At 52.7% G+C, this 22,939-nt stretch overlaps 2 protein-coding genes across 3 annotated transcripts in view; one reads left to right on the plus strand and one right to left on the minus strand.

Moving 5' to 3' along the window:
* Window positions 1–1,262, minus strand: part of PLA2G2C (phospholipase A2 group IIC) — a 25,702-nt gene extending 24,440 nt beyond the window's left edge. The window contains exons 1-2 of the mRNA XM_043445769.1: window positions 1,191–1,262; window positions 816–894 (exon numbers count right to left, since the gene is read on the minus strand). The gene's annotated coding sequence lies outside the window, so the exon portion shown is untranslated. The remainder of the gene's footprint in view (window positions 1–815; window positions 895–1,190) is intronic.
* Window positions 509–8,457, plus strand: UBXN10 (UBX domain protein 10). Of its 2 annotated transcripts, none has more exons than XM_043445767.1 (2): window positions 509–605; window positions 5,456–8,457. In XM_043445767.1, exon 2 carries the CDS (start codon window positions 5,470–5,472, stop codon window positions 6,313–6,315), a length of 846 nt encoding a protein of 281 aa, XP_043301702.1. In that variant the 5' UTR covers window positions 509–605; window positions 5,456–5,469; the 3' UTR covers window positions 6,316–8,457. The 2 variants fall into 2 exon arrangements, with proteins under 2 accessions (XP_043301702.1, XP_043301703.1); XM_043445768.1 differs by lacking the exon at window positions 509–605 and adding an exon at window positions 4,135–4,591.
* Window positions 8,458–22,939: the final 14,482 nt, after the last annotated feature.

A 22,939-nucleotide genomic window follows, 5' to 3' on the forward strand; every position in this document is an offset into this window, starting at 1 on the left:
GAAGGAGTGGTCAGGAGGGTCAGACGGCTGCAGATGTAATTACAGGAGGGTTCTGGATGTGGCCTGGGAGTGGAGGGCCGATGGGGAAAGGAGGAGGTCAAGAGACAGGTGTTGACAGGGCGGCGCTGAGATAAGGCACACACATCAGGCAGTCAGCGGTACCAGACCCAAACAGACGCCCCACAACAGCCGCTGGGATTCCGGGGTTCACAAGAACCAGCCAGCTCAGCAGCTTCTTCTGAAAAGCCGGGACACTGAGGAGGGTCAGCGCCTGAGCCACTGCTCACAAAAAGGGTTTGAAGCCGGCAGGAGGCGGCCCCCAGCCCCAGGCTCCCCTCCCCTGGTGTCCTCTCCCCCCAGGGGACGAGCAGCCAGGCAAGCGAGGCAAGGAGAGGAGGCAGGGGAGGCCGGCACGGGTCCCAACCCCAGGTTTCCCAGGGACACCCCCCACCCCCACCGCGCCCAGCCCCTCCCCGCCCCCTCTGGCCGGTTCCGGTCAGACCGGAAGCACGTGGCCGCCCACCCGCGTGGTTGCCCGGGAGACCCAGGCTGTTTACCCGCGGGCTGGGCCCTGCCACCGACAGCAGATGGAGCCGCGCGGGGAGGTGAGCGCGGCCGGCAGGGCCGCTGGGCGGGCCCCAGGGTCTGTCTTCCGCCTCCCCGGGGGCCTGGAGGGGCCAGACTCGAGCCCCAGAGGGCTCGTCCGTCCTCCCCAGAGCAGGGCCCAGGGGCGAACCCCAGGAAACAGGCCAGGGTTCCAGGAGGGAAGGGGCTGCTCCCCAGGGGCAAAGCCAGCCCGGCTGGCCAGAGCTCACCGTTGCCGCAGTGGGACGGTTCCCGGGCTCTGCTGAAGCCGAGGGGCCTTGGAAACCGAAACCGTTGGGCCATGTCCTCCTGGGTGGGCAGTACAGACCGGACGCTGACTGAGAGGGACAGGCGGACGTCCTGTGACATGGGCAGAGGCCGGAACCGGCTCTGAGCCTCCCCCAGACCAGTGTTCTTTCACCCAAGTCAACTGGCACTTTCTAGAGGCTCTTTCTTGCCCCTCCTCCCACATTGCTCCTGCTGCCTAAGCTTGCTTCCTTCTGGAGCTGCCTGTACTTGGAAAAGAATTGAGCTCTTCCCCTCCACCGACCCCTGATCCCTGCTCCTCACTGCTATTGGAATCATCCCCAGTTCCTTTTCCAAACCTTTGATCACTTGGTGTCCTTGTGGCCCCGTTTTCCACTCCCCCGTTTTGAACGGGGCACCCTGCACAGGACAGTGTATTCCAATCATTAGTCCAGGCAGAACTGGGAATGGTACCAAAGTGTTCTCATTTTCAGGCCAACTGTCCTCTCCTGATTCTTCTGAGTGTTTTCATCCTGAAAGCCTCGCAAGGAGGGGTGGGGATTGGCAGGGGAGAGTATCAACTGATAAACATTTTTAGAAGACCAATTCAAAACAAATGTATGTATCCTTGGCATATACCAGCAGATGGTGTGTGGGTGGTTATATTTTATTGCATTTATCGTAGGCTTAGATTTGGGTTGTGAGTGATATAGGGTGGTCTGACCCGCTGGGGGGAGGTCGGAGCCTTTGGGAAGCAGGAATATGACTTTAGGTTCTCTGGTCAAAATTCTCCTTCTTTCCAGCCGCTTTGGGAATTAATCCTAAGAAGTGGGCACCTGTCCTTTAGGCGGTTCCTTGGGAGCAGTTATCAGTGTTTGTTTTCTGACTCCTAGCAGGCCTCTGGGTACATCTATTATGTTTTAAGTAAACAGGCCACTTGCCTATTCAGCTGGCAGCTTGACGGAAGCCTCCGCCTAGATCCTGTCAAAAATCACTTTGTGGTTGAGAGTGTGCCAGGCCTAGAGGTGCTGAGCTGAGCTGAGCAGGGTTGACGATGGCGGTGGCAGAAGCCTTCCAGGTAGAGTGTGAGACCCACGGTGAGAATCTAAAGGCACCGCTGGCCCAGGTCCCCAGACACCTGTTCCCCCACCTCCCCTCTCTGTGCGGGAGAAGCTGAGGAGAGTTGGTGTTCCCTCCACAAAGCAGATGGTCCCTGCGCTCGCGAGGAGGCAGAGGGTTATGAAAGCAGGTTCGATGGAACGCTTTTACCTGAAGGAGGTGTTAATCTCTAAATAACCATGAGTGGGCTTAGAGGAATTAGTCATAATTGAGGATTTTTTTCCCTCTGAGATAGCTCAAAGTCATGTTATCTTATGACCAGGGTGTCTTGACTATGACACCCCCTGAACATGGATAATTATATAGCACCAAAAGGTATAGAAAGTGCATGCACACAGTCAAGTTTTACAGTTAAAAATAATCCAGCAGAGAGCCTGTGAGAACACATGACTTTCCTCATCAAAGTTGTTAAGGAAGAGGTTTCTAAGTTACCAAACTTACTGACAGTTAAACCTTCCCCAGGCATGTGTGGGAGTTAGAAGCCAAGTCTGTGATAATTCTGTAGAAGCTGTGGCGAATTAATAGCCTTTCCTCGAGGGGGGGAAGGTGGGCAGAGAGGGGGAGTCGGCTTCCCAGTTGAGCTTCTCTTTGGCAGAACAGTTGGGCACTTCTGACCTTCCCATGCAGCTGAGTCCAGGTGCAGAGCTGCTTAATTACAAGTGAAAGGCTTTGAAATTGAAGGGGAAAAAACCCCACATTCTTCACAGTTGATCAGAAAATAGATTAAATTAACAAGGAGTTGGGCAGGCTTTTTTTTTTTTTTAATGCTGAGAAGGCTCCCAAACTCCCCAGCAGCCAGATTGAGTGTGAAAGACAAGAAGTGGGAACTTGGGAGTGTGGAAAGGCTAGGGCTGTGAGCACAGTGGAGTACGCACAAGGTCCTTGCAGCTAAGGCAGAGCAGACTTTGAGCTGAGTAGGACTTAATACACAGGGATGTTGCGTGTTTGTTTTCAGTTGTGGTTTTAGTAGCGAGGAAGGCCATGCACCCTAAAATGAGGCAGTGGTAGGAGGAGGCACAGAATGGGAATATTGGGGTGCAGAACTAAGAGGCTTGAGTTGAATCACTCAGGGTTGTGTGATGAAAGTCGCCTGGAGTAAGTCAGTGAGAGGTAAGTGTGTGACTCGAGGGTGGGATTAGGAGGACTCCCTGGTGGCCGGGTGCTTAGAACACTGCTTTCACTGCCGAGGGCCCAGGTTCGATCTGTGGTCGGAGAACTAGGATCTCACACACCTTGTGGGGCGTAGCCACAAATAAATAAAAAAACTGTGGGAGAAGAAGGGACGCATTAGAACACTTTTGGGGGGACAGTTTCATAAGCAGTAGCTCGTTGGAGTCCACCTTCGGGCATTTCTGAGCAGTGAGGGGGGCAGACATGGGTCCCATGAGTCACCCAGCTAGTCGGAGGTGACTGGGAGTGGACCCACCGCGGACACCCTGGAGAAGAACTCTGAGGCAGCTGGTAAGACTTTTGGACCTTAAATAATTGAAAGCCCTAAACACACAGGAAACCTAAAGCAGAAAAGCCTGAACCTTTACAAGTCTGGTTTTCACGGCCTTACCTACTCTGCTTCATATTACTGTCCTCCTGCTGCAGACAAAGAGGCTGAGGTTTAGCGCTAGTTACATAATGTTTTCCGGCCATGCAGCTACTTGTGTAGATGAAGAAAGCAACGTGCCAGAAATGTCAACAGCTCACGAAGACGCAACACGTGATCGGTGGTGGGGGAGAAGCTGAGCCTGGTCCTTGAGGATTGGGTGTTACGGACCTGGGTTCTGTTTCTCAGGCTGGCTTGATGGCCTTGGGGCGTCACTCTTCCTTTCTGGGTTTTTTTAAAAAATATTTATTTATTTATCTGGCTGTGTCTGGTGTCAGTTGCATCACATGGGATCTCTGATGCGCTGCACGGACTCTGGTTGCAGCGAGCGGGCTTAGTTGCTCCACGGCCCGTGGGATCTTAGTTCCCCAAGCAGGGGTGAAACCCATGTCCCCTGCGTGGCGCGGTGGATTCGTAATCACTGGACCACCAGGGAGAGTCCCCACACCACCGTTTCTGTGTGGCTCACCAGCTAACAGGGCTTCCCTGGTGGCTCAGACGGTAAAAAAATCTTCCTGCAACATGGGAGACCTGAGTTTGTTCTGGGTCAAGAAGGTCCCCTGGAGGAGGGCATGGCAACCCACTCCAGTGTTCCCATCTGGAGAATCCTCCCGGACGGAGGAGCACGACGGGCTGCAGTCCGTGGGGACACACGGAGTCGGACACGCCTGATGACTCAGCACAGCACTGCGCAAGCTAACGACCGCGTTGGGCGGTTGAGAAAAATAAAGGGAAGACGCTTTCGTGCTGCATGAAAATGACGAACTCCAAACGCCAGCGTCCATAAAGGCAGTTTTCTTGGAGCAAAGCCACACCCGTTCATTTCCACACTGTTGATGGCGGCTTTCACACCACTCGGGCAGAGATGAGGAGCTGCGACAGACGGTGGCCCACAGAGCCGAAAATATTTACTCTCCGGCCATTTATGGAAAGGGACTGCCGACCCCGGTCTGGAAGCCGAGTCCTCGCTGAGTGCTGGCCAGTGCGTGGATCAGCAGGGGGTCTCCTCTCCTCCCCTGGCCCGGTGACTGGGGGCCGCAGAGGGTCAGTGCGTGAAGTGACGTGCACAGAGCCACACAGCAGGGTTGAATGAAAAGAAGCTCTGGGAGGTGGGAAAAGAGGGAGGAAGGATGGAGGGAGGGAAAACCGCGTGGCAGAGAGGGGCTCTTCCCCAGTGAGGACTGGGCCCCTCCTCTGTGAGGAGTGCAAGCCGCTTGTGGGTCTAGCTTTCAGCTCTTAAGTGAAGCTGAGCGTGGCTTCCCAGCTGGGCAACCAAACCGGGTTCCTTGCCCTCTTTGGAAAAAAGGGAGCCCCTTGGTGGCTCAGACGGTCCAGAATCGCCTGCAATGCAGGAGACCTGGGTTCCATCCCTGGGTCAGGAAGATCCTCTGGAGAAGGGCATGGCAACCTACTCCAGTATTCTTGCCTGGAGAATCCCATGGACAAGGGAGCCTGGTGGGCTACAGTCCATGGGATTGGAGAGTCAGACATGACTGAGCAACTAAGCATTCCTACATCGTAGGCAGTCTCCTGCATCCCAACCGGATTCTTTACCCCTGAGCTACCAGGGAAGCCCAGTCACTCTCTGGTGCAATACTTTTATTTTCCTCATAGCAGCTGTTACTCTTTCAAAAGATCTGTTTGCTGTGGGTTTAACACCAGTCTCTTCTCGCTGTAATATTTTGAGTTGCAGGGACTTGGGTTCACTGATCAATTCCAATGCCTGAAGTGAATGAATGAATGAATGAATGAATTGCAGCTTCTAGAGAGAAGCTGCTCTGTACCCCACCCCTCTCCCCACCCCCACTGTGACTGGTCCTTATTCTGGCCCCTGGGGAGTGAACGGCTCAGGTCCAGAAGTCCCAGAACGTTTAACCCATGGCCTCCTCTTTTCTCCTGCTCCCTTAGGGGTGTTGAGAAGCATGGCCACCGAAGCCCCTGTGAATAGAGCCCCCCCTGAGTGCAGCCCCGGTGGCAGCGCAGTGACTGACAGCTTCCGTTGGCGGCCAGACTCACTAAACATGCATGTCACGAGGCCCAAGTCCGCCAAGGGGCGCACTCGGCCGAGACTGCACAAGCGCCTGGGCACGGAGGGGTGTTCTGGCCGCGCACCACCTTCTCTGCCTCCGGCCATTCCCTGCGAGTCGCCGAGCAGCCAGAAACCAGGAGCCTGCACCCCCAAATCTCCAGATCAGGGAGCCCCCAGTGAGATCCCGGAGCTGCTGCAGCAGGTACCCTTTGGGGCATCCTCTTCCCTCAATAAATACCCAGTCCTCCCTTCCATCAACAGGAAGACCCTGGAGGAGGGCGCCCTGGAGACAGTCGCTAAGAAAGCCGGCTCCCTGCAGCTTAGCAGCGCCCAGGCTCTTTCCCAGGAGGAGACCTGCACCATGAAGATGGGTGAAAAAGATCCCCAGGCTCAAGCCTGTTCCCCAGAGAGGAGAGTCCTCGTGCGGACCGAGAGACAGACCTCCTCCAGGGCTGGAGACCTGGAAGAGCCATCAGATCAAGACCCCAGACTGCTGCTCGCCGTCCGCTCACCCTCAGGCCGAAGGTTCGTCCGCCACTTCCGGCCAACTGATGCCTTGCAGACCGTTGTGGCCGTGGCCGAGCACACAAACAAGGCCACCTACCGACCCTGCAGCGTCGAAACGATGGAGGTGCCCAGGAGACGTTTCTCTGACCTCAGCAAATCTCTGCAGGACTGTGGAATCCCCAACAAGTCGGTGCTGGGCATCTCCCAGGAAGAGGGGGAAGGCTGGTCCTGAGTCCGCAGCCATCGAACTGGGGTTGTGGGTGTCTCAGCGAGGAGCGTGCATGGGTGCCACGGCCTCCCCGGCAGCTTGCTTCCAAGTGCCATGTGGACCTGGTGCATCTGTGGCTCTTGGGATGCCCGCCTTCCAAGCATCTTCTTCGGAGCCGTGAAATCTACACACGCACCGAATGTGTTATGAAGATTTTCTTCCCGTTGTTCAATTCTCTCCATCGCTGGAGTGAACTGGCAAGCGGCCAAGGCTGTTCCCCGAAGAGCTGTTCCCAGGCCTTCTCCTTCGCTGCTCAGGTCCTTCCTGGAGCACCTGCTTGCCTTTACAATGAACTTGCACTCGTTTGAAGCCAGCGGTTCACCTTTCTGTATTTGATGCAGGATTAAACACTTCCCAGAGAGGATTCTGGTCTGTTAAATAACCAGGGTTGAGGAAGTACTGCACTGGCATTTGTGTTTCTTGCAAGCATCTTTAAGAAGCAGGCAATTGACCCTGTTTGGGCAGCAGCCCCTCTGCCAGTCTCGGGTGGCTCGAGTTCTCGGGGATTACCATTCATGTGAGGTGGTTTCAGGGGAAAGAACAGGTCTTTAGCTAATACCCCCCAAGATCCCCCAAGATATCAACATTTCCAAGAGAGTCCAAGAGCTGGAAAATAAATCCCTTCCGTAAGCAGCGAGTAGCCAGGAGCCACTTTATATTTATAACAGAGTCTAACCAGGTTTACAATTTTTGGTAGCTGCTCTCTGCACAAAATTTCCCCCAAACTGAGAAAAGCCAGCAGAATCTGACATCCTTGGCATTTGTCAGTGGTGGTATCTTTTGTTTTTAAATGACACAAAAACCCACGAGTCTGCACAAGTTTGTAGGAAAGGCCCCCTTGGCTGATCTGGGTGTGGGCATGCTGTTTCATCCCCCAGTTTCAGGGTCTTCCAACTTCAAGCACAGAGGCGCCCTGGAGATAACACAGGTGCCCGCGTTCTCTGGTTTAGAGTCCCCTGGAGGAAGAGGGCGCCTGGGTTTGGCGTCACTCTGCGGCACCTGTGCTGAGACCACGTGCCCGAGTAAACGTCTGGCCAGTCAGCATGATGCCTGCAGCTGTGAGGCAGGCCCCCGAGCCTCGTTTTTCAGCTCTGAAGTGCTGACGTGGAAATCTGCCAAAGTTCCCTCGTGTGGTGAGCTCAGCAAGGCTCCCACGTCGCATCTGGATCCCATTTATGGCCAAATCACCATGCAGAGTGGGGAACACTTGTCCTCCCAGAGCCCTGCTGTCAGGAAGCTCTGAGTACTGATAAGCACCCCCACTTGCTAGGTACACAGAGAAGGCAGGACTGCTAGAAACATAGCAGCAAGCGCATGTCGGGACTTCCCTGGTGGTCCAGCAGCTAAGACTCCAGGCTTCCAATGCAGGGAGCGTGGGTTCGATCCCTGGCCAGGAGACTAAGATCCCACATGCTGCCAAAAAAGCAAAAGAAACCAAAACCAAAAACAGGTGCATCTTGTGCATAGGTAAGGCCTGCAGTTGGAAATGTTACTTCCAGCCAATCGATAACACAGCCCTGGAGAGTAACACCAGCATCATTCCTCTGAAGAAGGCTTGCCTTGTCCCAAACCGCATCCCACACCACCCAGATCATTCTAGAATAGGCTATTTTGGAATGTTTTGCAACATTTCTTAATGCCATTTGGTTAGCCGCTCCTCTGATTGCAAAGGTCAGCCAGGGCGGGCAATGCCTCAGTCAGGCCCCCGCCACTGGCCACATCCTCCGGCCGCTGACCACGCAGAGGGCCAGGTAGCTCATGCCTGGTACTCACAGTCCAGGAGTCTCGCCTCCCACCTGGGACGAGAGCTCAGAACTCTGCCTCTGATCTTGGAGGCTGAAGGAAGAGCCTCCCACGAAATCACACCTACTCTGTGGTAAGAATAAAATCCCACCCACCTGGGACTTGGTAATTTCTCCAGGCAGGAAATCTTTAGAAAACTGCAGTGAAACGGAGCATGCTTGAAGAAGTTAGAATGTTGTGCACTTAGGGATTTGCTGCTGCTGTTAGCTTAGAATTTTGGGGTGGTGGGAAAAAAAAATGGAAAGCATAAAGCATAGAAATATTTTAGTATATTTGGGGATCTGTTAATAAAGTTAGATTTGAAACTCCTTAATAAGCTTTTTGTGTGTGTGTGTGTGTTGGAGGGGACAAAAGATGGTAATACTAACAAGGTCAATTTACGTGAAAATGAGTCAGTAGAGAAGTCCTCTTATTTCAGCCCAAGACTTCAGCCACCACACTTGGCCCGTGGACAGCAGCTGCGTGGACCCGGTCTGCAGTTTTCTCCTTGGCAAAGCACTTGGGTCTGCTGTGAGTTCCAAGTCTTCTTTCCCAGGCACTCCAGATGTCTGCCCTTCCCAAAGCTGCTGATCTCAGCTCATACCAGAGCATTATGGTGGTCTAGTCACTAAGTCGTGTCCAGCTCTTTGCGACCCCATGAACTGTAGCCCACAGCTCCTCTGTCCGTGGGATTTCCCAGGCTAGAATATTGGAGTCAGTTGCCATTTCCTTCTCCAGGGGCTTTTCCCAGCCCAGGGATCAAACCTGATCTCCTGCATTGCAGGGGGTCTCTTGCATTGCAGGCAGATTCTTTACCAGCTGCGCCAGCAGGGAAGCCTATCAAAGCATTAAGCTTGTTTGTATGGAAAGAGACTTCTGAATTTCTCCCCCAGATCATTCCACATACTCTCCTTTTGAGATTGGCAAGAACAGGCTGTATCAGAATGTCAGAGTTCTTGGCTCTGTAGGTGGTACTGCCCATCAGGTGCCCTGGCCCCATGGGCTAAGCCGAGCCCAGGACCCAACTCTTGGCCCTAGTAGGTCTGAAGGTGGCCCCTCTGCAGCAGGCCTGACTTACTTGTTTAACCAACAGTGGCCCAGGGCTTGCCCTGTGCCGCGCTTGCTGGCCAATGATGGCACCCTAGCATGATGGCGTGGGCACCCTAGCATGATGGCGTTGGCAAGAAAATGTGGAAGCACCTTAGACTGTAGACTCCAGCCAGCTGATGGTGACGGCTGTCACTCTATCCGGGAGGGCTCTGGAGTGAGGGCCAGGCTGGATGGCATCTGGTCTTCTCTCCATCTTGTGGAAACTCAGGGGAGCCTCCTCCCCACCTCTTCTAACACTGGCCCTGGGATGATCACTCGTCAGGGACCTGAACTTTGCACAGGACAAAGCATTTCATGCCAAGCCACTCCAGCGCATCCCCTGATAAAGTCCAGTAGGTAAATTCAACCTGGCAGCAGAAGGAACAGCAGGAGAAAGAAGTGACTCATCTCGTAGAATCCAAAAAATTTTCACCAACAGATGGCAGGTTCTAACACTACAGTCCCTGCCCTGAAAGTACCCAGGGACCCAGCCCACAGCCGCAAATCCAGGGCAATCCTGCTGAAGAGGCAAGGTAAGCGTGACCATGGGCTGGCAGCCACCCTGAGTGCCCCACAAACAAACAGACAAAACAACCAACACGACAAGGCTCAAGGCTTCTATTCCAGTGCAAATCTTCCAGGACTAGTGACGGATCACTCTCACTATCAGGCATGACAAAAGCAAGGCCTCCCACACACTAGACTTTGCTTTTGTTCACACTCTACAACCATTTGAAACCATTTGTCTGATGGCAAAGAAAGCCACCTTGCCCCAAGAAGCAAAAAAGTTTCTCTTTACACATTTTTAACTAAGGGCTTCATCATAAGTTGAGATAAAAGGGTGCACAGCTCCCTGTGGTTCAGGGTATACTTTAGGTAAGCCTTTTATATAGTCAGTGGATCTACTTTTATGCCTCTTAAACAGAATTACAAAGAAAACTAGATCACTTTGCTTCAGCGTTAGTTTGGAAATCATTCTGAGAATAACACAGGCGTATCTGTTTTCTTAGTCCCATCAAGGCAACACCCCACAATAAACTTAAGGCTTTGAGCATGTTTACCCTTGCCCTGAAACCAGAACCGACCAAACTCCACCATAGAAGCAGGGGGGGCAGGGGCCCACTGTGGACGAGTTAGCCATCCAGGAGGAGCAGACCCTTGGTGACTCACACATCAACACACAGGACAGTCACTCACATCACAAACATGAAACTGGGTGTTTTATTTTGTGTCTACACTGGCGATGTGACATTTTCCTCTCCTGATGAGGGCAGTTTCCACCAGCCCTGGCTGACGTCCCTCCGCGTGCCCCTGTCTTCAAACGCTTGAGGAAACAGCAGCCACCCTGAACAGCTGATGCCCAAGCCCAGGTCCCTGGAAGTATTTTTGGACACACTTAGATCTCATCTCAAGAAGATGAGCAGCTGATATGACAGCTTCGAATAGGTTCAATGAAGCGAGCCTCAGTCCCACGGTCCTGTGGAGCTGAGCAGACTGTAGGGGTCAGGGTGGAAGATGAGAGACCTACTCCTGGATGCTGTTAGTAATCAGGGGCGAGACGGTGGTGGCTTGGGCCAGGATGGTAGTCATAGACTTGATGAGAGATGGTCGGATTCTGGATACATAATCCATTTTCTTAAAAGACAAGATAATTTGACAAGTTGGGATTTACCCAAGTGGACTTTGTTACTGTTCAGTCGCTCAGTCCTGTCCGATTCTTTGCAACCCCGTGGACTGCGGCACACCAGGCTTCCCTGTCCTTCACCATCCCCCAGAGTTTACTCAAACTCAGGTCCATTGAGTCAGTGATACCATCCAACCATCTCATCCTCTGTCATCCCCTTCTCCTCCTGCCCTCAATCTTTCCCAACATCAGGGTCATTTCTAATGAGTTGGCTCTTCGCATCAGGTGACCAAAGTATTGGAATTTCAACTTCAGCATCAGTCCTTCCAATGAATATTCAGGACTGATTTCCTTTAGGATTGACTGATCTCCTTGCAGTCCAAGGGACTCTCAAGAGTCTTCTCCAACACCATAGTTCAAAAGCATCAGTTCTTCAGCGCTCAGCCTTCTTTATGGTCCAAGTCTCACATCCACACATGACTACTGGAAAAATCATAGCTTTGACTAAACGGACCTTTGTTGGCAAAATAATGTCTCTGCCTTTTAATATGCTGTCTAGGTTGGTCATAGCTCTTCTTTCAAGGAGCAAATGTCTTTTAATTGCGTGGCTACAGTCACCATCTGCAGTGATTTTGGAGCCCAAGAAAACAAAGTCTGTCACTGTCTCCATTGTTTCCCCATCTGTTTCCATGACGTGATGGGACCGGATGCCATGATCCTCGTTTTTTGAATGGTCTGCCTGCAGCTGGCTGGGCACTCCTGTTAACAGTGGGCCGGGGCTGGAGCAGACCCAGGATGTCTGTCGGTGGCACCCACCAGCCAGAGCAGATACACGGTCCCACCTCTCTGCTAGAGGGTGGGTGTCAGAGAGGCACAGCTTTCAGCTGGCCCAAGGCCCTGTGGCTCAGACCTCCTCATTGCAAAGAACAGAAGAACAGGTGGGCGTGGAAATTATGAAACAAGGAGCTTTGTTAATTGCACCAAAGACAGTGGTTTTATCTGCCCTCTTGAGAGGAAATGCACCCCAAATCGGATGTTGGAGTTGGATGAATGGAATGAACAGAGGCAGGGGAGGGAGGCACGGAAGAGGTTCAGATAAACAATGTATTATTTTACTGAAACAAGGGTTTCTTATAAAGTAACCTTGGCCGGTAATCACACCCCTAGAGTTAGATGGTAATTGAGTTAAACTGTACATTAAGTGAAGTGAACATTTTAGTTGCATCTCTTAATTAAAGCAATTAATAGCTTTGAGATTCTCTACACGCTTTACACAAAAAACTATCATGCATTTCCTTCCTATGCACATTGGCTTCTGGTCAGGGTTTTGCTCCAGCCCGGGGATAAACCACAGGGTCAACCCAGACCTGACTTCCATGGGCCATGTCCCGAAGACTCCGGATCCAGACCCTGTAGAGCTTTGTTAGTTTCTCCAACTCAGGCCTGGACCTCAGCTCGATTTTTTCCTTCTTTTTTAAAAAAAATTAGTTATTTTCGGTTGCCCTGGGTCTTTGTCACTGTGCGCGGACCTTCTCTAGTTGCAGCAGGTGGGGGCCACTCCTCCCTCCAGCACACAGGCTTCTCACTGCAGTGGCTTCTCTTGTTGCCTGCACAGGGTCTGGGCACGCAGGCTTAGGTAGTTGTGGCCCACGGGCTTAGTTGCGGCATGTGGAATCTTCCTGGACCAGGTATCGAACCTGTGTCCCCTGCATTGGCAGGCGGACTCTTACATGCTGTCCCACCAGGGAAGTCTGCTTTTTTCCTTCTTAATGAAGTTCCTAACAGGAGCGCATCTTATTTAAATTAGCTGTAGTTCAAAATATATTTATAGGCACCTATAAGACAGGCATGTATTAAATCTTTGAGGGAAACAGACCAAACCCAAATTTCCTTCCTTGAGGGAGGTTACATTCTAATGCCTGAGACAGAAAAGAAAAAATATATATAGTAAATAATATATCGAGTAGTATGATAGAGAAGGATACAGGTGATGGGAAATGGAAAAGCAGAGCAAAGTGAGAGGGGTCTGGAGAGCACGGGGGGTTGTAGAGGACGCGATCTCACACAGGGAGGTGGCTGGTCCAGGCAGACCTCACAGACAAAGCAACGCCTGAGCAGCAGAAAACTTGAAATATCAACCATGTTCCTGGGAGCAGGGGGTGGGGGGATGAGGACTCCAGGGGTGGGGAGCCTGCTCCCGGCAGAGGGGATGCCCAGGTCCCAAGGAGGGAAGGGCAGTCAGTGTGGCTGGAGGGAGGAGTGGGCGGAGCTGTTGGAGATGGGGGTGGGGAGACAGAGCACGTGGGACCTCTAAGGTGCTGCACCTCCGGGTAGGACGGGAGCCCCTGCAGGGTGCCGTGAGAGGGTCAACTTGACATACACACTCAGATCAGCGCTCCGGCTGCTGTGATCAGACCAGACCAGAGCGAAAGACGGGAAATCAAGTGGACGCTATCAGGTCCACAATACAGGTGTGCAGTGAAGACCAGGGAGGTGGCCACAGACGTCGTGAGAAGCAGTCAGCCTCTGGGTATCTTAATCCATTTACTTTTTAAAGAAGTAATACTTGAGTTTATTGTAGAAATAGTAGTAAAGTAAATGCTAACCCACAGTGTGCATCATCATCATAAATGATTTTTCCAGGCTGAAAAGGCTGACTCTAGAATCCATTATACTCTCCTTCCAAAACAAAACACATGGGAAACGTGGAAAATACAGAGAAGATTGAAGGGAAAAATCGAAAACCATCCATACTCCTTTCAGTCAGAGATAACCATTGTTAATATTTTGGTATACGTTATCTCATTCTCAAAGATTACATTATTTTGCACATTATGTTCTTGCCAGTAGGCACACATGCATATTTTTAACATTTGTAATCCCAGCAAAATCAGCAGAACTATATTCTTTTTCCAAATTTCTATAGTCTTCATAATTATTATAAGACTGAGTAAGATTTCAATGTGTTGATGTACTGTAAATTATTAAGTATTTCCCTTGGGGGAACATTTGCACTTTGCCAGATTTTTTTGTTTTTGATTCAGAAGTCAAGGCTGGAATCTTCTTTTGTGTAGCTTTTTGCAGCTTTTGAATTATTTCTTTAGGACAGATCTGCAGGAATAGGATGTGAAAGTGAAAGTCACTCAGTTGTGTCTGACTCTTTGCGAACCCATGGACTTCTCCAGGCCAGAATACTAGAGTGGGTAGCTGTTCCCCTTTCCAGGGGATCTTCCCAACCCAGGGATCAAACCCAGGTCTCCCGCATTGCAGGTGGATTCTTTACCAGCTGAGCCACCAGGAAAGCCCAAGAATACTGGAGTGGGTAGCCTTTCCCTTCTCCAGCAGATCTTCCCGACCCAGGAATTGAACTGGGGTCTCCTGCATTGCAGCCGGATTCTTTACCAACTGAGCTATCAGGGAAGCCCTGATAGGCTTCTGCCACTCTGATAGGAATAGGATAGGTTGGTGCAGTTATATACACACACACAAAAAAACTTCAGTTTTTTGCTTTGCTTTTTGAAGGGTCATATAACAAGGACCTAACAGTTTCACTGCAGCTTCTTCAGTTTTGAAGTTACTGCTTTTCCGAATTCACTTTTGTTGAAAATAGAACCTAAAAGTTTTTTAAACATATTTTTGATGTCTTTGATTAGTCTTAACACTTTTTACATGTCTTTCAAAAATATTTTTAATATTAAAATTAAAATTCAAGGTGTAGTTAACTTGTTGTCATAATCTGGGACGCTATTCCACTATTCCAGTACTTCCTTCCAGCCAAGGAAAGTGGGGACTGATGGGGGAGGCCTGAGAGAGAAATTTGTTCTAAATATTCATATGTGTTGATATGTGCATTTTTGGTGACAGAAACATTGTACTTTTCTATATATAGAGAGAGAGTCATGAACTAAACTATATTCATGTTGGATTTTTATGACTCAAATCTTAGTTAAATGCAGGTCTTCTCATTGAACCAACAAACTGGACATGTAGAGGCAGCAGACGCAGAGCACAAAGGTGAAGCAGGCGGGTCTTTGCTCTCAGGGAGTTTCCAGCCTAGTGGGAAGAGGCGTGTAGATTTTTAAAAATCACGTGTGGTAAGTATCATGCCTGCTTTTCACCTCCTTTGACTGTAGTCTGAGACCAGCTATGTGCCAGCGTGGCAGAAAACAATCCCATTGACCTGCAGCTAATAGTCTTGGAAGGAGGCCTTCCCGCTCAGCTGCCCAGGAGCCTGGTCAAAGCCATGAATGACCCCCCAGCCACAGTCTTCTCACTCCTTTTAATCTGGGTTTTAGAAAGAGGATGGAGGCGGCAAAGGCCAGTGTGGGAGCCCAGGAAACCAGCTCTCCTTTGCCCCCACTGCTGTCCGTCCTGGAGAGGGGCCATGGAAGAGACAGTCTGGGGATTAGCTGGAAATGCTCCCAGACGCGGTGCTGGCTCGGCACGCTGGGCTACGCCCCTGCCATCCTCCCCCCGATGCCCCACCAGCCACGGCATCCAGCACCAGGCAGTTCAGGGGTGAGCTCGGTGCTCAAGAGAGACCAGATCAGCATACAGACTCAGAGGCAACCTCGGAGGCTGCGCCTTGGTGTTCAGGCAGAGGAGAGGGAGGACCAATGTGTCCAAGGGTAGGGGGCATGCAGCCGGGAGACAGGGGTGAGACTGCAAACTCTGGGGGCAGTTCAGACCACCCCCAATGAGCCTTTGACTCAGCAGAGCCATGCCGCCTCCCAAGCGGCTTTGAACTCGATGACTGCGTCCAGTAGGCAGACAACTTCAGAATGGACTTTTAAAGGGGGCCCCAGCACCCCAAAGGTCCTGGAAGGGTTTTAGGAAGATTTGCCCCAGACCTAGAGTTGGAGCCTGGGAACCACACTTTTAGAAGCACTCCCAGGGAATGGTAAGGGTCCCCAGGCTATGGGCTGGTTGGCTGGGTCATTCCAAGGTGACTTCCAACACCTATGGTCAGTGATTCTCTTCAGCGCCATCTCCACAGGCCAGACCACAGGCCAGGCCAGGGACTCAATGACTAGCCACCGAACCTTGGCAGGGGGGCTTCCTCCTCCCTCCCTCTGCAGCCTTGGGCCCAGCCTTCTCTGAAGTTCTCCGTGGCGAGCGATCGCTCCCTTCCCTGGGTTTCCCCAGCTCAGTACTCCCCTCCCCCAAGCACTGCCCTGTGGAGTAGAACGAGCAGAGGATGTGACCTCTAAAGTCCCCTCTCCTACTGAGTGGCTCATCCTCCACCCGAGCTGCTGCCTTCCCGCTGCAGATGAGGACAAGTGCATCTCAAGGGGCCGCTGTGAAGACTCAGACGGAGCAGCGCTTACTGAGAATGTTCTGACACCCGTAAAAATAGGGAGAAATGCTCATTTCTGTTTCAGGACCTACCCTCTTACACTGTTGCCGTTTCTCTCTTCATTGGCTCCACAGACGTTTACAGAGCAGCGGCTTTGCTTCAGGGGCTGGGGGATGCAAGAATGAAGATATGCTCACGGTCCTCGGGAAGCCGCCCGCCGCCCGCCGCCCCCCAACCCTGCACTGAGGAAGGCCCATCAATGCACAGGAGACTGTCGTATCACTGGGTTAGCATGACCGTCTAAGCAGCGCCCCGCACGCAGTAGGCACTCAGCAAGCACTGCGGGGGTTAGTGAACGCGCTGAAGGATACAATGGAATCACAGATGGAGGGCGGGGGAAGCTTCTGGGGGCTCCGGGGCCCGGTAGGAGAGACCCAGCCAAGGGAGGAGCGATGTTCCAGAACCAGCGCACAGCTGGGCCCTCTGACTTCGAAACTGGCCCATGACTGGTGGACGTGTACACACTGCTACATTTAACATGGATAACCAACAAGTTCCTACTCTATGGCACAGGCAACTCTGCTCAATGTTATGTGGCAGCCTGGACGGGAGTTTGGGGGAGAATGGATACATGGCTATGTACGGCTCAGTCCTTTCGCTATTCACCTGAAACCATCACAACACTGTTAATCGGCTATATCCCAATACAAAAAAGTATGTTAAAAACAAAACTGGCCCACGACTCATTCATCCTGTCTTCCTCTGTGTCCTAACAATGGGGCTGCCCATGGTAGCTGTCAACGTCTCCAAAATGAAACTGCCTTAAAATATCCTGCCTTCTAAACAAAACAAAACACATATTCAGCATCAAAGGCATAGACCTGACTTGGGTCATTGGGGTCACCCAAGCCCTTCAGCCTGTTCCCAGTGACACGTCTCCACTGTGCCATCCCTGAGGAGCTTGGCATGGTCTGCAAAGTCCCTGCAGTGCGCTGGCTAGAGCTGGCAAACACAGATTAATTCTGTCCATCTGCTTTGGTCTGCATCCACGTATTTCAGAGCACGTCCTTCATTACCTTAATCAAGATAATACATTCTTAGCGGTGAAGACACGGAGGTTCCTGTTCTCTAAATGCTTCCCATTTTCATAAGAACAGAAGCTCAGTCTGCAGGGGAGACAGCCCCTGGATACCAGATAAGGAATCCAATCCTTTAATGACTTTTGCTCAGGTTCCTTTTGGAGACCACATTTCTGAGTGAAAACCCTGCAACCAGAGACAGAATGTAACCCTGAGGACATGGGGCGGGGGGCGGGGGCGGGTGGTGATTGCATTTGGGGTTCCTCTATGGCCTCTGCCCTTAGATACATTCAAGAAGAGAAACAGTGCCTTGGGGCCAGGAGGGTTTACACCTTCCCTGTCTGGAGACAGAGGCTGGGCAATCTCTCAGGGATCCTTCAGTTCTTTGGTTCTGCAGCCCACAGGGGCTGGATCTTTATTGCTCATAGCTGGGAATTTGGCTTAGAGTGACAGCTCCTGCCAACTGTAAGCATAAACAGGCTCCTTCCTGCAAAACGCTCAAAACTACAACTACCACAGAGCCCTCTGACCCGGCCAGCTACCCAGCCCAAATGGGCCTGCGTTTCTGTGCCATTTACACCTGGGGCCAGGTGAGCAAGTGAGGTGCGCAGACGGCCTGCCTGAGCTCCAGACCTCTGGCACTTGGAAAACAAGTCTTCCCTTGTTTAATGCACAACGTGTGCCTAAACTGACGCTATGACAGGAGAGGTGGTTATAGGAGGGTGCCGTGCAGGTCGGATGCCGTTTCCTCCTCTGGAAGGAGATCACAGAATTTGGAAATGTGCGGCTCGGACTTCATGCAGAACGATCTTGCTGCACCGACCTGATCACTCTTTTCTCCCTCCCCCTCCTCCAACTACTGCTCAATCTCTGGCCCATTAATCTGCTTTGCTGTTGCTGTTCAGTCACTCGGCCACGTCTGACTCTTTGCGACCCCATGGACTGCAGCACTCCAGGCTTCCCTGTCCATCACCAACTCCTGGAGTGTGCTCAAATTCATGTCCCAGAGTAAAGAATCCGCCTGCGGTGCAGGAGACCTGGGTTCGATCCCTGGGTTGAGGAGATCCCCTGGTGCAGGAAATGGCAACCCGCTCCAGTATTCTTGCCTGGGAAATCCCATGGACAGAGGAGCCTGGCGGGCTACAGTCCATGGGGTCACAAAGAATCGGACATGACTGGGCAACTAACACACTTTTATGTCCATTGCCATTCAACCAGCTCATCCTCTGTTATCCCCTTCTCCTCCCGCCCTCAATCTTTCCCAGCATCACGGTCTTTCCAATGAGTCAACTCTTCGCATCAGGTGGCCAAAGTATTGGAACTTCAGCATCAGTCCTTCCAATGAATAGTCAGGGTTTTCCTTTAAGATTGACAGGTTTGATCTCTTTGCTGTCCAAGGGGCTCTCAAAAGTCTCCTCCAGCACCAACACTTGAAGGCATCAATTCTTTGGCACTCAGCCTTCCTTGTGGTCCAACTCTCATATCTGTACATGACTAGTGGAAAAACCATAGCTTTGACTATACAGACCTTTGTTGGCAAAGTGATTGAACTTGGGTCTCCTGCATTGCAGGCAGACTCTTTACCATCTGAACCACCAGGAAGATCCCAACCTGCTTTTCTCTTTTTTTTTCTTTTACTTTCTGAAATTTTCTTATTGATGGATTTGCTTGTTAGCTGTTTCCCAACCCCAGTATAAAGTTCACAAGGACTGGGAACTTGCCTGTCTGCGCCCCTGGCACCCGCTGCCTGGCTGGTAAACATTTTGGGAAGAAGTGAACGCAAGCCCCGGGGCCAAGAGCACGTGCCAGTCACGCTGGGTTTGGGCTTCTTGAAAATGGCAACCGAAAGGTCCATCACCCAAGAGGAAGTGGGACCCTTAGCCTCCTGAGCTATCTTCTCTAGGCCAGGGCTGCTGCTGCTTTACCCTGAAGTCACTGGAGGTAACCTGAACGGTATCTAAGCTGTGGGGGCAAACTCAGCTGTTTGTGTAAGGCGGCCAGGCCAAGGGGCTCCATTCTCTGCTCCCACCTATGGCCAGGTCACCTGGGGCACCGTGTCACCCCTCCGCTTCAGCTGCCAGTGTCTCTCGTTAGGGTGGTTTGTGTGCTTAGCTTCCAGGGTCGTGAGAATTTCCAGTTATCACACAGGAAGCTTCCCCGGTGGCTCAGCTGGTAAAGAGTCCGCCTGTAATGCAGGGGACCTGGGTTTGATCCTTGGGCTGGGAAGATCCCCTGGAGAAGGGAATGGCTACCCACGCCAGGATGCCGGCCTGGAGAATCCCATGGGGAGAGGAGCCTGGCGGGCTGCAGTCCGTGGGGTCGCAAAGAGTCAGACACAACCGAGGGACTCACACACACATTTACACAAAGCACCTACAATTGAACGTGGCACATTGTCACCCGCTCTTGTCAACAACTCTGCAAGGAACTCAGACAGAGGTGCTCCGGCTGGTGCTCAGATGAGTCGGAGGGGTGTTCCTGAGCCGGGCGCCTGTGCCGACGGCAGGCGGGCCTCCAAGGGATCTCTGTCCGGCCCGCGTCACGGCCTGGTCGGGCTCCCGCGGCCCTGCGCCGCGCCTCTGGCTGCTCCACAGCGCCCCCTGGTGTACTTCCTGGAAGAGGGCCTCACCCCACCCCAGGCCGGGCCTCACCCCACCCCAGGCCGGGCTACACCCCACGATGAAGTCCGCGGGCATACCTGGGCCACCTCCGCCCTAAGCCCCGGGCGCAGACACGAGTGAGCGCTACAGAGCCCCTTGCCACGCGGCGTCTGAGCTTCCCCCTGAGCGGCAGGAAGAAGAGGAGAGGCGGCTGCATTTTGCCCAGGGGCGTCCCACCCTCTGGCCTCAGCGTCTCTTTGCACCACAACTGAGGACTCCCGCCCACCAGCACCTGTGGGACCCAGGGGGAATTTCTAGCTGACGCGAGGAAGGGGCAGGAGAGTGGGACTCACTTGGTTTTAGTGTCTGCTAAGAACCCTGGGAGCTCAGCTGGTAAAGAATCCCCCTGCAATGCAGGAGACCCCGGTTGGATTCCCGGGTGGGGAAGATCCCCTGGAGAAGGGACAGGCCACCTGCTCCAGCATTCTTGGGCTTCCCTGGTGGCTCAGATGGTGAAGAATCCGCCTGCAATTCGGGAGACCTGGGTTCGATCCCTGGGTCGGGACGATCCCCTGTAGGAGGAAATGGCAACCCACTCCAGTACTCTTGCCTGGAGAATCCCCAGGAACAGAGGAGCCTGGCGGGATACCGTTGCGATCTCAAAGAGACCCCAGCACGACTGAGTGAGTAAGCACAGCACAAGAACCTCGTGGGCAGATGCTCATTTGACCTTCGGGGTATTCCTCTGAGGCCGGCTTCACCTGCTCCCTTTCTCAGATGGGGAAGTGGAGATTCAGGAAGCACGTGTGACTGCCCCACACACGGGCAACTCTGATACTCAGTGACTAGGCCAGGTGGGGTGGGAGGAGTGGACTCAGCATCCAGTCTGGGTCAGAAAAGCCCAGAACGCCTTCACTCCCACCCCCAGTTGAGAACGCCTGCCAGAGTTTCGTGTCCAACTCTTTTGTGACCCCCCCCCCCGCCATGGACTGTAGCCTGCCAAGACCCTCTGTTTACGGGATTTCCCAGGCAAGAGTACTGGTGTGGGTTGCCATTTCCTCCTCCAAGGGATCTTCCCGACCCAGGGATCGAACCCATGTCTCTTATGTTTCCTGCATTGGCAGGAGGGTTCTTTAACCACTCAATCACCTGGGAAGCCCGCCACAGCTCAGAGCGCATTGCAGTTCTAGGTCCCAGTGCTTCTCTGTGTTGTGATCCCAGAAATGATGAGACCTTTTAATGGCATTTAATATCTTCTAATCTTCCGTTACACAATTCCCACGCCTAGGACAATTTCTGGGGTAAATGTTTACCCTAAGTCTCCTAAGGAGGCTGAAATGGAAAGCGTGTGACGTTTCTTAAGGCCAGGCTATACCGTTCAGAGATACCCAAGCCTCGTGCAGAAGCTGGGGGGCAGGGGGCAGGGGCTGGCCCTTGAATAACAGGAAACATCTTGGCCTTCATCAGGCAGGAGGCTCCTTGGTGGTCAAGGAGTGTGCGAACTTCTGCTTGAGAACGTCGGAGGAGGCCTCGTAGATGGGGGTCACCTTGTAGCTGAGTTTTAAATGTTGAAACAGGAGGTTCCAGGCGGGGAGGGGGGGGAGTAGGGGACAGCCTGTCAGGCAGTGGGATGAGTGTGGAGCCAGGAAGGGCCTGTCCTGCGTGACTGATGAGCGCAGAGGACCCGGGATGTGTCTTCCTGGGGGGAGGGGGAGGTGTTAGGTGGGGTGATTGTCAAGGGGCCCTGACAGCCATGCTAAGGACTGTGCACTTGACCCTTGGAGGTCAAAGGGGAGCCTGCAGAGATTTTCAAAGAGGAGCGTGCATGTGTGCATGCTTAGTCGCCTCAGTCATGTCTGACTTGGTGACCCCATGGACTGTGGCCCGCCAGGCTCCTTCATCCATGGGATTCTGCAAGCAAGAATTCTAGAGGAGGTTACTGTGCCCTCCTCCAGGAGGTCTCCCTGACTCAGGGATTGAAACCGCATCTCCTGCATTGCAGGCGGATTCTTTACTGCTGAGCCGCCAAGGAAGCCCCAAAGAGGAGCGTTCAGTTCAGTTCAGTTGCGTCCGACTCTTTGTGACCCCATGAACCGCAGCACAACAGGCCTCCCTGTCCATCACCAACTCCCAGAATTTACTCAAACTCATGTCCATAGCATCAGTGATGCCATCCAACTATCTCATCCTCTGTCATCCCCTTCTCCTGCCCTCAATCTTTCCCAGCATCAGGGTCTTTTCAGATGAGTCAGCTTTTTGCATCAAAGAGGAGTATATCATGACTCAAATCAGAAGTCGGTTCTAGACAGGCCTCTTGGTGGCTGTGTGAGGGTGGAGGAGGGTGAGACGGGGAGGTCTGCTTGGAGGGCCTGAGCTAAAGCTATTGCCACATAAAGTACAGCTTGCTCCCGGGCACTCCGCAATTGACGAGGCCCTTTACAGAGCATAGCGGGGGCGCTTTTCTATTAACCATGCTGGTGGGTCAGCAATGCTGCCTGGGCACAACCCGGACCCCTAGGGTGCTCAGAGGAGGGCCGGGCTGCCGTGAAACAGACCCCGGCGGGCAGCCCACCACCCTGCAGGCTGGGTTTCGTCCAGCACAGTCACTGTAGTCAGCCTGGCCCCTGACACACCAGGCCGAGGCGGCTGGGACCTTCTGTGGGAGTCATGGGCAGCCGCCCTCCCTGGCCCCTCCGCTCCTTCCCTAATTCACAGAAAGGGACACATCGCCTCCCTAAATGAGGATGTCATGAATCTCCCAGGCAACAAACACCCTAGTCACTGGCAGCGTGCCACACTCTCACGTGCAAGCTTTGTGCAGAGTCTCTCTTCCAACCTCACGACAACCCCAGAGGGGGGCTCCAGAAGAGTCAGCAAATGCCAGCATGATAGGAGGGTCTTGCCGAAAAGAGGGAAACAGTTTGGAATCATCCAAACCCAGAAATCCCAAACCAGCGGCTCTTTGATGCCCAGGGCACATCATCAGAAACCTCTTCCCTCCTCCTCGCCTCTCTCATCCTCCCCACATCCCACCAGAAATCGGGGCTATTTTTAAGGCCTCTGGTAAACGCTTTCTGTCTATCAAAATGTCTGCTGAAAACCTATCACACTTCTCCTT

The sequence above is a fragment of the Cervus canadensis genome, chromosome 24, assembly GCF_019320065.1.
Source record: "Cervus canadensis isolate Bull #8, Minnesota chromosome 24, ASM1932006v1, whole genome shotgun sequence".
Lineage (NCBI taxonomy): Eukaryota > Metazoa > Chordata > Mammalia > Artiodactyla > Cervidae > Cervus > Cervus canadensis.

What these genes read in the sequence shown, in the direction of transcription:
- UBXN10 (XM_043445767.1), top strand. Translation starts at nt 5,470, where the DNA reads ATGGCCACCGAAGCCCCTGTGAATAGAGCCCCCCCTGAGTGCAGCCCC.